The sequence below is a fragment of the Lutra lutra genome, chromosome X, assembly GCF_902655055.1.
Source record: "Lutra lutra chromosome X, mLutLut1.2, whole genome shotgun sequence".
NCBI lineage: Eukaryota > Metazoa > Chordata > Mammalia > Carnivora > Mustelidae > Lutra > Lutra lutra.
The window spans coordinates 27,287,630-27,301,702 of record NC_062296.1 but is presented as its reverse complement, the minus strand read 5'-3'; the positions used below and the strand labels follow the sequence as shown (position 1 = coordinate 27,301,702).

Here is a 14,073-nt window from a genome sequence, read left to right as displayed (position 1 = left end):
GGGTAAAAAGGAGCAGTAGTTTTCAAACACAAAGTTACATATATGGTCCTATTTAGAAATGACCCGAATGGGGAAGTCATTTAGAAGAAAGTCTAGAAAAGTCATCTGTGATGTGGGCCCTTTTTCAATCTGAGAAGATCATAAGGAAGCTCTGGCTTTTTTTGGTGGCGGGGGAGGGTGGGGTAGGTCTGTCCTTCTGGAAGTTTTATCGTCAGAGCTGGTGTGCGGTTTTGCTGATTGCTTTCTATTTATCTAAGAATGCAAGCAAGGTGTTCCCTCATCCTCTTGGCTTTCCTGGGTAAAGACTGGTATTTCCTCCCATGAAACTAGAAGGGAGGGGTGCCTGGGTGGCTCAGTGGGTTAAAGCCTCTGTCTTCAGCTCAGGTCATGATCCTAGTATCCTGGGATCGAGCCCAGGGTCCTGGGACTGAGCACCGCATCCGGCTCTCTGCTTAGCAAGGAACCTGCTCCCCTCCACCACCACCCCGCTCCACCTGCCTCTCCGCCTACTTGTGATCTCTGTCTGCCAAATAAATAAATAAAATCTTTAAAAAAAAAGAAACTAGAAGGGAATGAAACTTGGTGAACAAAAGAAAGCTCAATTCAAGCACACCACTGAAGTTCCAGAAGGAAACAGTTTACCTAAAAACACATCACTTGGGGCGCCTGGGCGGCTCAGTTGGTTGAGTGTCTGACTCTTGGTCATGATGTTGGGATCCTGGGACTGAGCCCCACATGGGCTCTGCTCTCAGTGCGGAATCTGCTGGAGATTCTCTCTCTTCCTCTCCCTCCCCTTCTGCTCTTCCCCCTGCCCAGGTGCGCTCTCTCTCTCTCTCTAAAATATATAAAGTCTTTAAAAGAAATTTAAAAGTCCACATCACTCAAAACCCACACTGCCCTACTCTGAAGTCTCTAATGAGGAAACACAGAGACAGGTCAAATCTAGAAAAAGAACCAGGAGAGGTATGAGAAGTGTCCCAGCAGCTCCTGGAGTGGGGAGCAATTTAATAATTAAATTATTAGAGAGTTTACTCTATAGAGACCCCTTCTGAGTCACGATTAGGAAGCCCGTAATTTAAATCGGTAAAAAAATATAAGTGTCCTAAAATAACTGGGGGAAAAGATCTATGCTGGGGTCAGATTTATAGCTTCCCCAAAGAATTCTTCAAGCCAATCTAGAGTCAGACAGACTCCAATGACAAGAGATGGTCAATGGCGCAAGACTCTTTCCCCCAAAGGATGATATTTGTATTGGATATATAAATCGGATGACACACGTGAAGACCTCAGCACCACAGCTGGTGCGGAACAAGGGCTCAAGGAATGGGAGCTGTTATTAAAAAGAGGAGTCAATCTTGTTTTCATCCCTGGGGTAGTGTGTGAATGAGGAACAATGGACAAAGAAATGTCTCCATACCCTATAGACAGGCTTCCTATCTTAGAGTGTACAAGGAGCATCACCAGGGGGATGATTGTTCCTACTTTGGAGTTCGTTAGAAAGTAAAAATTCCTAAAATCAATATAATCAACATAATTTGCTTTGATAAAAAATAAATAGAGGCAGCCTCTGGGGCTGGACTATGTGTCTGTGGCCCCTCCATCCCAGGATGACCTTTTCTTTCCTAAAGTAAGCTCTATGCCCAACGTGGTACTTGAACTCAGACCCCGAGATCAAGAGTTGCGTGCTCCACCAACTAAACCAGCCAGGTACCGCCCCGGGGATGACTTTTTATTACTTTTACTCCTGTGTTAATTTCAGCATCCCTGCATCCTCTCTCTCTCTTTTAAATATTTTCTTTATTTGAGAGAGAGAGAGCCCACACAAGAGAGAGCATGAGGGGGTTGCAGAGGGAAAAGGAGAAGCAGATCCCCTGCTGAGCTGGGAGTCCGACTCCGGGACCCTGGGATCATGACCTGAGCTGAAGGCAGATGCTTAACTGACTGAGCCACCCAGGGGTCCCATCCCTGCAGTCTCTTAAAGGACTCCTTTTGCCTCTGTCACTGCTGAAATTATCTGTGCCTTTTTTGAACAGATTTGTGTTTCCCAGTCTATACCTATTTGGGGAATGAGTTCCCTGTAAATACCGTAGGCTTTAGAACAAGTTCCGGCACTATTTGTTCCCAAGCTTTGATGGACACCTCCTTGTTCTGGTTCTGCATTTTATAAGAGTGAACAAGTCCATGGTCACATGTATTACTGTTGCAATATACCGGCCTAGACCTCCATGCACAGCATCGGAGCTGAACAGAAGGGCACTGTCTTCAACAAAATGGGGCTTTCCAGGTTCAATTATTTTGTGAATCTAAAGCTGAAATTAGGTTTTGTGTTTGTAAACTGGCTGGCTAATTGGAAGTATCCCCAAACAGTCGTGCCTTTATGTCCCCTTGGAGCATCCAGGGGCCCTTAGGAGAAGCAAATTCATTATGGGCTCCTCTCCTTTCAAAGGTATTTTCCTTTGGTTCTCCAATTTTCAATTAACCAGATTTCCATGTAATCCCACTCTTCTATGGTCAAGGGTTGACGATCACTATAAATGTTGAAAAGACCATTTTGCTTGTTTCCTTGAAGTGCCTAGCCCAGTGCTCGGCACACAATGAAGGCCTTTTAATTAAGTGTCTTTCTTGGTTCTCTGTTTTTCTGTGCTTCGTCTCAGCTCAAAAAGAAAAGGGAAAGTGCAAATTTGGTAACTCTATTTCGGATCTCTGTGATAACAAGGCAAAAAGGGGGGGTTGTTATTAAAAAAAAATAAACCCTTTCTCTGTATAGTCCTAGTTAAGGAAGTCTGGAGGAAAACCAGGGAATTGTTCCTTGTTACAGATGCTGTTCAATCCATTGGCCAGAGTCTGTTGTGTTAAAGAGCAGGACTAGGCCTCTCTCAGTGGTAGAAGAATGGGAAAAGCCACAGTTGGACAGGGGTCCCTACTGATGTACTAATGAGTAACATCCTCTCCTGGGTGCCTGTCAAGGCGCTCTGGGACACCTCGATCCTTGCTCCTTCTCTCCCTTTTCTTCCATCTCTCTGTTTCCTGTGTCTTTCCCACCCTCCCCATCTCTCCTATCTTGCCTTGTCTGTAAGCTGGTCACTAGTCCCCACAGGCTGCTGATGGCCATCGGGCTGAGGGCCTGGCTACCTTGTCCATGGTAGGGAGGTTCCGTAATCAGGGAGAGAACAAGGCAGCACGAACAGCAGCAAGAGTCCCAGACAGTTCTTTTTCTCTCAAAACATACCTGAAAGTCGTAAGCAGAATATGGCGGCAGGTGGGGAGGGCTATGGTAGTAGGTATTGTACGATGCCACTTGAGGACGAGCATAGTAAGAAACCGTTGGATGGGCATTTTCAACGGAACAGTTCAGCGCCGGCAGAGTTGGGTTCTGTAGAAGAACACAGATGCGAAACAAAATAAACGTTCATCACCGGGAGACAGTGTTAAATAATAAGAATAGAAAGCCACCGGCAAAACTAAGGAGGCAATAAAGAGATCAGTGGTGGCCAGGGGGTATATTGGAGGGGCGGAGAGCGTGGAGGGCTTTTAGGGCAGTGAAACTACTCCATGATAGTATAATGATGGATGTGTGTCATTATACTTTTGTCCAAACCTGCAGAATTACAACATCAAGAGTGAGCCCTAAGGTAAACTATGGCCTTTGGGGGATAATGACTTGTCGATGTAGGTTCGTCCTTGATAATAAATGTACCACTCTGCTGGGGATGTGGTTAACAGGCGAGGCTACATGTAGGGTGACAGCACCGAGGACATGGGAAATCTCTGTACTTTCCTCTTAATTTTGCTGTGAACCTAAAACGCCTCTTAAAAAAAAAATGAAGTCTTAAAAAAACTGCAATGAGGGCACCTGGGTGGCTCAGTCGGTTAAGCATCTGTCTTCTGCTCAGGTCATGATCCCAGGGTCCTGAAAGCAAGCCCCGTGTAGGGCTCCCTGCTCAGCGGGGAGTCTGCTTCTCTCTCTTCCTATCCCCCTACTCATGCTCTTTGTCTCTCTCAAATAAATAAATAAAATCTTGGGGGGAAAAAAATCCCACTATGTTACATAACATGATTCCTGACATGTAAGTCAGAAAAACAAAAAAAGCAAAGACCCAAATAACTATGTATGTATGTACGTTTGTAAATGAAAAGAAATCAACCTGGGAAGATTCACAACAGACTGTCAACTGTGGTTATCTCTGCAGAGGGGAGTAGTATGGGGAGGTAAATGGGGACCACTCACCTTCTTTTTTTTCTTTAAGATTTTATTTATTTATTTATTTGACAGAGAGAGAGAGCACAAGTAGGCAGGGAGAGGGGGAAGCAGGCTCCCCCCTGAGCAGAAAGCCTGACTTGGGGCTCAATCCCAGGACCCTGAGATAATGACCTGAGCTAAAGGCAGAGGCTTAACCCACTGAGCCACCCAGGTGCCCCATTTTTTTTTTTACGTAAGCTCCATAATGGGCGTGGAGCCTCACTTGGGGCTTGAAGTCATGACCCTGAGATCCAGACCTGAGCTGAGATCAAGAGTTCGACCATTAACTGACTGAGCCATGTAGGTGGTCCTCTTTTTTTTTAATTTTTTTTTAAGATTTTATTTATTTATTTGTCAGAGAGAGAGAGGGAGAGAGAGCAAGCACGCGCAGACAGAATGGCAGGCAGAGGCAGAGGGAGAAGCAGGCTCCCTGATGAGCAAGGAGCCCGATGCGGGACTTGATCCCAGGACGCTGGGATCATGACCTGAGCCCAAGGCAGCTGCTTAACCAACTGAGCCACCCAGGCGTCCCTCCTCTTTTTTTTTTAAATATGTATTACTGGCGTCATTTCCCCCCCCAAATTATTATTTTGAAAAATTCAAACCTATAGAAAAGTTGAAATCAATTTAAAAAAAAAAACCAAAAAGACAAAGAAAAGAATAAGACCCAAAATACACTGCTAAAGGAAGTGGCCACTGACCATTAGTTCCCAAACACAGCTGTCCCAAGCAGGCCCTTACGAGTGCCGCATGGGTCAAGGTGTAGGGTCCATGTTTTTCTGATTTTCCGTGTCGTTAATACTGCTGCCATATGTGTGGATAACCAAGAGCTGTCTGCAAAATCAATGGGTCTTGATTCTCGGTACATATCTACTGCACATTAGCAGAGAGCAGAAGCTTCCTCTGGAGTGATAAAAACGTGTGGGCAGGCTTTGGCAATGGCTATAGGCAGCCACGTTGGGAGTGTTGGCAGAGGAAGCTTCCTTATAGCAAGTTTCAACACAGTTCTGCTGCTCTCTTCCTTGGAGTGGGTTACTGTTTACATCTCCCAGAGTTTTGAAGAGCTACAAACGTCAGGCATTACAATGCAGCTCCCAGACAAGAAGAGAAATGTTTGTCAGCCCCTCCCACGTGAGATTCGTGACCATTCCAAGGGCTGGCTCGCTTTATAGAGAAAGAGTGCTCAGAAACACCCTTATCTCTCCACCAGAATGCTAAGAAGAAATTTCATCCCCAAAGAAGTCCCAGAAAGCATGTTCCCTTGGCCTTCTGTCAATTAAAAGCACACCCTCCAGCTCTTGCAAAATGAAACCAGTTCTTCTATGCAAATAAACTAAGCCTAGCCAGAGAGAAATAATCATGCAATGTAAACTCCATCTATAAAAATTTCTGTGGGTTCAGTGAGGCCCGGGACGGCGGGGGGGCGAGGGGGAGGCGGGATCATCTTTGAAAGGAAGATGACTGTTACAGAGACAGCAGCACAAGGGGAAGACTGAGTGAGCACAGGAAAGGCACAAGAGAGAGGAGAGTCAAGGGTAGAGAGTGTAGACAGAATGGACAGGGCAAGAGAGGCCCAGGGAGCAAAGACAGGTACACGGTTGGGCAGGGAAGGAGCCAAGCAAGTGTCTCGTGAGGCCTTACACTGCTAACTGTGATTTTACGACAGATCTGGTCTCTGTGTCTATTTGTGTGAGAGTACAGCAGTGTGTGTATTTCTGTTAGAACTCGGGGGTCCTGGGGGGGGCTGGGTGGCTCAGTCGCTGAAGCAGCTGCCTTTGGCTCAGGTCATGACCCTGGAGTCCCTGGCTCAAGCCCCACATCAGGCTCTCCACCCACCAGGCAGTCTGCTTCTCCCTCGGACCCTCCTCCGTCTCATGCTTGCTCTCTCTCACTTTCTCTCTCTCAAATAAATAAATAAATAAATAAAATCTAAAAAAAAATCTCTGGGGCTCCGAGGTTATGAGACTCCCCATTACTGATCAGTCGCATTCTGAGCTTCAGGGGAACAAGAGGTTTCAAGGCGGCCCAGGAAATGGTGAACGTGGTCTTGCCTGGACAAGACATTGTGGACTTTGGAAAGAGTGCCATTTTTATGCCTCCCCACTTTCCTCCAAACCACAGACACCGATGAGGAGAAAACGGCAAGATACAGTCACCTTTTAAAGACCCATCTCAACTTCTATCCTGGGTCAAAAGACACTTCATCAAATATTTCTCAAAGATCCTCTTCCCCAAGCCTCCTCTGGTAAGGGAATGAGGACATCCATCTGTGTCCCTCTCAGGAGGGCACATTCTGGAAGCGGCAGCTCCTAGCTGATCCTTCTGACAGCTGCCAGCTCCCAGCCCTTGGCTCCTGTCCTCACTCCCTAGGAATGGTTTTCACCCGCCAGCCCCCAGTGGGCCTCCCTGCCCATCCCTGGGCCTGCTGCTCAGTGGGGAGGCACACCACAAGTCCCCAACCGTGTTTGGACCCAGGCCAAGGACTGTATTTAGGCTCACCTGGTTGATGTTCCAGGATGGCCTACACCACGTCTCATTTTAGTAAAGCCATCAAACAAAGGGCTCCTTCTTGGCCCCCATCTTTCACTCCCAATCCCTCTCCCATCTCAGGAATTGAATGCTTTGCCCCTGATCTTTGCTCTGGTCTTTCGTTTTCCCCACTGGTCCTTGACCGAGTTCCCAGGCCCGGTATTTGTACTTCCCTGGCCTTCCTCCCCCTTCCCTCCGAAGGAAGCTCCAGACAGCTGGAAACAACTCGCTTTCAACTGTTCTAAATTAAAGCAGCTAAACAAAGGAGGTAATGTGTGTTAAAACACTTGTAGAACTGGAAAGGGATGTCCAAACGTTGGTCTGGGCAGCTGGGGTACAGTAGAAAAAGCAAAGGCTCTGGCATCGGACAAAGTTCTGGGTAAGTCACTTGACCTCTGTTGGCCTATTTCCTCATCTGTTAAATGGGGGCAGAAATACTTACCTCATCAGGTAGTAAGAGTGAGGAGGAGTGAAGAAAGTAATCGTGCAAAAACCCTTTGTATAGAGTAAAGGACCATCACTGCTACCTCTCAGGACAGACCCTCAACAAACCCCTTTTCCCCCTAAAGAAAGATCAAAAGTCACAGTAAAATGAAGATTCCAGAAATAAACCTATACATTGATGGTCAACCGATTCCTTGCAGGAACCCCACGGAGGCTGCTGAGTAGCTGCCACCCAATGCTTTTGAGCCTCAGGGCAGCTCGGCTGCCCAGGTCCGAAAGCACTAGGAACCTTCCAGAGAACCCTTAACACCCATCCCGCTGTCCTATCTCCCCAACTCGCCAACCCCAGAGCTTCTCTTCCAGCCAGACTGGCTCACATTCTACATGGCGCCTCAGCTTTCACCCATCCCCTTGGGGAAAGTCTCCAAGAACATGGGGTATTCTTTGCTCAACCCAGAAACAGCTTTTCTGAAAGCCCTCTCACCCCAAAGCTCCCTCAGGCCCAGACCTACAAGACCTCCTCCCTCCGAGGGTCCCACCTATGCTGATGTGTCCCCCACCCCCTTAATGCTTCAGCTTGCCCTGGTGTGGGGAGGGGCGTAGGAATGAGAAATGTGTGTATGAGGGGTGCCTGGGTGGTTCAATCAGTTGAGGGCCCGACTCTGGGTTTCAGCTCAGGTTGTGATAGGGTCATGAGATCGAGCCCTGCATTGGGCTCTGCGCTGGACCTGGAGTCTGCTTGAGATTCTCTGTCTCCCCTTCCCTCCTCCCCACCACAAGCCCCACTCTGGCTCTCTCTCTCTCCCTAAAAAAATAAAAAGTGGGAAAAAAGGGGAAATGTGTGTGTGAGAGAGGGAAAGAAAAAAAGACAGACAGACAGACAGACTGGATGTGAGCGGGGAAGGAATTCTCCTGACTTGGAGTCAGGAGCAGGAACATTCAACTTCCTGACAACCTGGTCCAGCTCTAGAGTGTTTTCTTTTCCCTTGTCTTATCCCCGCCTTTCACTTTCCATTGCTGAGCCTTTGACCGTCCAAGGTGACCATCCAAGGTCAAATTACAAACTACCTTTCAGGTTCCTATTCCTCAGGGAGCCCAAAATGGGACAGAAACAGCCCAGGGCTTAGGGGCTATCTGCCTCATTTCCGGGGTCAAAGGAAAACCTCTTTTAGGTACAAAATAATTCCCTAAACACAAGTGGGACCCCTCTTGTGGTACTCAGTGGTACTCAGTCCTGTGGTACTCAGTGGTACTCAGTCCTGGCTGCAGAACAGAACCATCTGGGGAACTTTTAAAAATATTGATGACAGGTCCTCAATTTAGACCCATTAAATTAGAAGCTTTGGAGGAGGGGTCCAGGCATCTGGGCTCTTTTAAGCACCTCAGGTGATTCCATTCTAATAGGAAGCCAGGTTGACAACTGTAGCACTAAAGCTATTATCCCCATAATCAGAGGTCAAGGTTTGTTAAACGAGCAAAGAAATGCTTACAAATGCTTTAAAAGCAAAGGAAGGAAGAAGCCCATTATTATAGGGCACTTACTTACTGGGGGCTGAGTCCTCCCACACTTTTGTATGGCGCCTGCGTATGCGTGCACGTGCACACACACGCACGCACAAATATGGGGAGAGGTTGAGAGGGAAGATGGGGAACTCAGGGAGGTTGAGGCTGAGGGCAAGACCGCGCAAGCAGCTTAGCCCAAGGCTGGCACACATGATCTTTCTGGAGAAACTCCAGGGTGAAATTCCTGGGGAGGGGGAGACTAGCATTACTCTTACCTGAGCTAAAAAAAAAAAAAAAAAAAACAAACCACCTCTTTTCTTCCATCTCTCCCCAATCTGTTAAGGGAAAAACTACCCAGAAAGGTTTCCTGCTAACAGTGTGTATTTGTGTGTGGCGGGGCGGGGGAGCACGAAAGGCTATGTTATATAACCAGCATGAACGGGAGAATTGAGGCCACCAGCTCCTCAACCCCACCCCCAGAACGTGCCTCAAGAACTCGGGCAACTCATGTTAACAAGAAATGTTTGCACGCTAACGACATTGCCTGGCTCCTTCAACTTGAGTTGTTTGAAGGCGGCTATATTCTTAAAGCGACTGCCTCTGATTCCTCCCTTCAAAACATGAGTTCCCCATCGCCTCCAGCCTCCTAGCTTCTACCTTGGCTCCCACCAGGGGCCTCTGGAATGGGAAGGCACTTCCTTCCTTACCATGTCCTTAAAGCCTCCAAGGACCGCGGCAGTGATGATGCCCAGGAACAGGCCGACGATGTTGAGGATGGTGGCAGACCAGAGCAGGTGGTAGAGGTGAATGATGTCTTGGCAGCTGCTGACGTCAATGTACTCGTAGTACCCACCGGTGATCTCCACGCGGCTGGACGGGGAGAGGCACACACCAGTCAGTCCCGGGGGAACAGGCTGTCTGTCTCTCTCTCTCTCTCTCTCTCTCTCTCTCCCATACACAACCCCCCCAGGGCTCTGGCTATCAAGCAGCTCAGCAAAAAGACAGGTGAGCAGGTGGGGAGCTCTGGGGAGGGACAGCACAGCCATGAATGTGTTGGGGGAGCGAGGCGCTATGATAAAATGTGACTGCTGTGTATCCAAAAGATAAATGAAAAAAAAAAAAAACAAACAAAAACCCTCCTACTGATCAGAGAAACCCTTGTCACCATCACTAACAGACTATGTATGCATATCTATCTATCATCCTAGATGTCGATCGGATCCATGATTTTTAAAATAATACAATTATAATAGCAAAAAGGGCTACAGTGCTCAGTCTTAGATAGCATATGTGGGCACTTGGTCCGTGCCAGGCCCAGTGCTAAGCGTTTTACATATGTGAATTCATGAAATCTGTGCTGTTGAATATGGTAGCTACTGCTCATGGCACCGTTTAATTAAATTAATTAAAATGAAGTAAAACAAAAAATTCCGTGTTCAGGCTCACCAGCCGCATTTCAAGTGCTCAAAAGCCGCACTTCTAAGAGCCACACTGGAGGCTGGCAGAGCAGATTACATTCCCATCATTGCAGAAGGTTCTATTAGCACGGCAAATCCTTACGTTAGTCTATGAGGTGGGTCCTATCACCATTCCCATTTTCCAGATGAAGAAACTGAATCACAGAGAGGTTAGGGGCTTGCCTAAGCCATAAGTAGGAAAGCTGGCATCTGAATTCAGGCTTCAAAGGTTTCCCCATTTCCTCTTTCAAAATAAAACAGCAACAAACACAAAAACATCGTCCCAGGAAAAAACTGAAGACATGCTGCTGCCCAAAACCTGAATCTCATCTCCCTGGAGAGGGCTTCCCTGGGCACTCAATCCGAGGACACCCCCAGGCCCTCCCCGCCCGGCCACCGTCTCTCATGTGACTTGCTGTGAACTGAATTGTGTCCCCTTCCAACATTGGCAAGTTGAAGCCCTAGCTCCCACTATGATTGTAATCCGACACAGACGGGGGTTTTTAGGAAGTAATTGAGGTTAAATGAGGTCAGAAGGGTGGAGCCCTAATCCTATAGGATTGATGGCTTTATAGAAAGTGGAAGAGAGAGAGAGAGAGGAAGAGATCTCCGTCTGCACCCACCGAGGAAAGGCCAGGTGAGGACACGATGGGGGATGGGGAAGGTGGGTGTCTGCAAGCCAGGAAGAGAGACTTCCCCAGCCTCGCCATGTGGGCACCCTGATCTCAGACTTGCAACCTCCAGAACTCTGAGCAAATGAATGTCTCTTGTCGAAGCCACCGCGTCTATGGTATTTACCACGGCAGCCCAGCCCGAGCTGCCTGACAGGTTTACCCTCCTTGGATTGCTAGTCTCTAGCACTTACTCGTTCCTGTCTATCTCTTGGACCTGAATGGAAGCTCTAGGGCAGGGACTCGGCTTGTTTTGTTCAACAACATCCCTGACACGTAGCTGGTGCTACATAAACACTTGCTGAGCTGATTCACTGAAAGTTCCTGTCTTCTTGGATGCTGCAAACTAGCTTACAACTTGGCCTGGGAATCGTTAACGAATCTCCAGTATTGTGCTTCTTTAAAAAACTGAAGGTTAACCTCCAAAGGGAGGGATTGTTCATGCCAGAAAAGACTTTTCAGCATCACAGATGATTTTATTTTATCTTAGGATTCTTTACTATCAGTGTTTTCAGTGTTTTTTCTGAGGACTTGCCATCTGCGCGGTTACGGGACAGACTGCATCAGAACCATCTGCGTTTGTGTGTGTGTGTGTGTGTGTGTGTGTGCACGCATGTGCATGCGCGCCTGCCTGTGTGTGTCAGTGCATGATTTGTGTGTCTGTGCGCGCATATATCTTGGAGAAAGAGATGCTTAAACATGCAGATTCCCCGGCCTGGCTCCAGTCCCATAGAATTGGGCAGAATGTCTTAGGGTGAGGCTCAGGGATCTGTGTTAACGAGCTCACTGATGTTTGAAACCCACTGTTTTATTTATTTATTTTTTTTTATTTTTTATTTTTAAAGGAAACTCTGCCCCCTACGTGGGTTCCAACTCTCAACCCAGAGAACAAGAGTCACACACTTCCCCGGACAAGAGCCTGCCAGGTGCCCTGAAACCCACTGTTTTAAATAGTAAGCTTCTAGAGTAAGATTTTAAAGGTGTCTTCATTCATCAGAATTTGAACTGGATTTCAGTATGTTCAAGGGCAGAGCTGGAGCCCACCCATAAGCAGGAAGAGATACACAGAAATCTTATTGCCTAAAGCTTAAAGACCCATGACTCCCTGGGTACATCCATGAACACAGTAACTCCAAAGTAATTATTACTCGTGGCAGGTAGAATATTTTGCTTTTGAGAGTATCAAATAAGAATACATATATCTAGCTATCATCAGAGATGTCGATCAAATCTATAATTCTGAAAAATAATGCAATTATAATAGCAAAAAGTGCTATAGTCCTTACTATTACCTGGTTCTACTCTAAGCAGTCTGCAAACACTAACTCAGTCAATCTCTATAGTAACCCTATATGGTAGGGGCTATTTTTATCCCTGTTACATACAGATGAGAAAAATCAAGGCAGAGACAGAAATTAAGAGGTAGAGGCGAGATTTGAACTCGGACACTCTGGCCTGGAGTTTGTACTTAACCATGACATCTTGCTGCCTCTCGAAATCAAAACTGAGCACCACTGACATAGAACACTGTGGAATTCTGTTACTCTATCATTATGAATTACAATCAAGCAAATCAGATTTATATTGCATGCCACATTTTTTGGATATTACTTGCACGTATCTTTTCTTTTTCATTGAACCGAATACAAAACCACAAGCCATAACATTGGAAAGAAGACCTATTTCATTATCTTCTTGAAAAATTCTTGCTTCTGATATAAAATATGAACATATCCCATGTTTATTGGGATTTTAAGGCATTACTCTCAAGAGTATCACTTATTAATAGATTTATGCAGTGAAAAGAAAGATAGCTTACTGCCACAAAGAGGCACAGACAGGACTGCCGAAAGGCAGGCCGGTGGGTAAGGGTGAGTGTGGGGTTGTTGGGGCGCAGGAGAGGCTGAAGAGTCAGCTTCTGACTTCCCCCAGGTTATCTTTGTCTACTTCCCAACACACGAAGGGCAGGCCGGGAGTACACACAGACAGGCAGTACTGCACAGAAGACTCTAGAGTTGGACCACGTTTGGATCCCAGCTTTTGTCACTTATTGTCTGACCCTCAGCAACTTTCTTAACTTCTCCGAGCTTGGGGGATTTAATGAGAGAATGCACGAAAGCACCACTCCAGTACCTAATAAGAGCCCCCGGCAAAATATGTAGCTATGTTTTTCCTCCCCCCTTCTAAGAGCCAGCCTCTGGCAATGAACCTTAGACTCTTGTTCTTAGAAGCATTGACATTTGAAAGGCGCAGACCACACCACTGTGATAGGTTAGTGGTTTGTTTAAAAATATTTAATAATTTTAGATACTATATGTTTGGTTCCAATTTGAGCAGGTTCAGCAGCTACTGAAGTATTTTTTACTTAACCATGAAGCGAAAGAACATTAATGCTTAGATCTGGTTCAGGGTTTAGCAAATGAATATGGTTTGTTTCTCTGTGAGATTCCGGATTCCACTTGGTTCAGTCTCTAGACTGTAAGGCCCTCTCACCAGACCCTACCACTGCCCGATTAAGCTTCTTTGAACATTTTGAAAACTAAATCATTCATTTAATCAAAATCCTCTGTGGCTCTCCATTCATTACCTTCCTGATAAAGAGTCCCAGTTCCTCAGGCTGCCATAATCTGATTCTAGAAGGGAGTCTACACTCCAGCTAGCCTGGAGCCCCCAGGAGCCCCAGCCTGGCCATGCTGGCTACTTACTCCAAACCTATGCTCAGATTTCTGTCCCTGCATGGAGGGTGCTGCCTTCTGTTCTCTGCCTAGGACCTAACCTCTCCCACTACTCGAAGCTTCCGTACCATCTCTCTAGTGTCTTCTACAAGGATTCCAGTGCCCCATTCATTGGCTTTTTCCCCTGGACTCCCACAGCCTCAGACAGCACGTTCCTCTTAGTCTGGCACTTCGCAAATGTCAGTAATTCAGTTAGTCATTGAATCCAATGTTTATTGAGGGCCCACTCAGTGCCAAGAGCTAGGCTGGGTGCGGAGGTTACAGTCAAGTTGGACATAACGTCTCCACCTAAATTGTAACCTCTCAAGGGTGACGGTCTTCTCTTACACTTTTGTTGTGTCTCCCTCACTGCCTAGCCCAGTGGTAGAAACATTCTAAGTCATCAATAAACTCCTGGTGAATGAGTAACTGAGTTCAAAGACGATTGTGGCGTTGATCATGAGCTTGATTGCCCAATATAGGCTTTCACCCTCTTGCTCTCAACTTGCTGGGTG

At 46.8% G+C, this 14,073-nt stretch overlaps 1 protein-coding gene across 2 annotated transcripts in view; it reads right to left on the bottom strand.

Moving 5' to 3' along the window:
• Positions 1 to 14,073, bottom strand: part of TMEM255A (transmembrane protein 255A) — a 49,186-nt gene that overhangs the window by 6,134 nt on the left and 28,979 nt on the right. For both annotated transcript variants that reach the window (XM_047716723.1, XM_047716724.1), the window contains 2 exons: positions 9,424 to 9,586; positions 3,230 to 3,373 (listed from right to left, as the gene is read on the bottom strand). In XM_047716723.1, the coding sequence (XP_047572679.1) occupies positions 3,230 to 3,373; positions 9,424 to 9,586 (307 nt within the window). The remainder of the gene's footprint in view (positions 1 to 3,229; positions 3,374 to 9,423; positions 9,587 to 14,073) is intronic.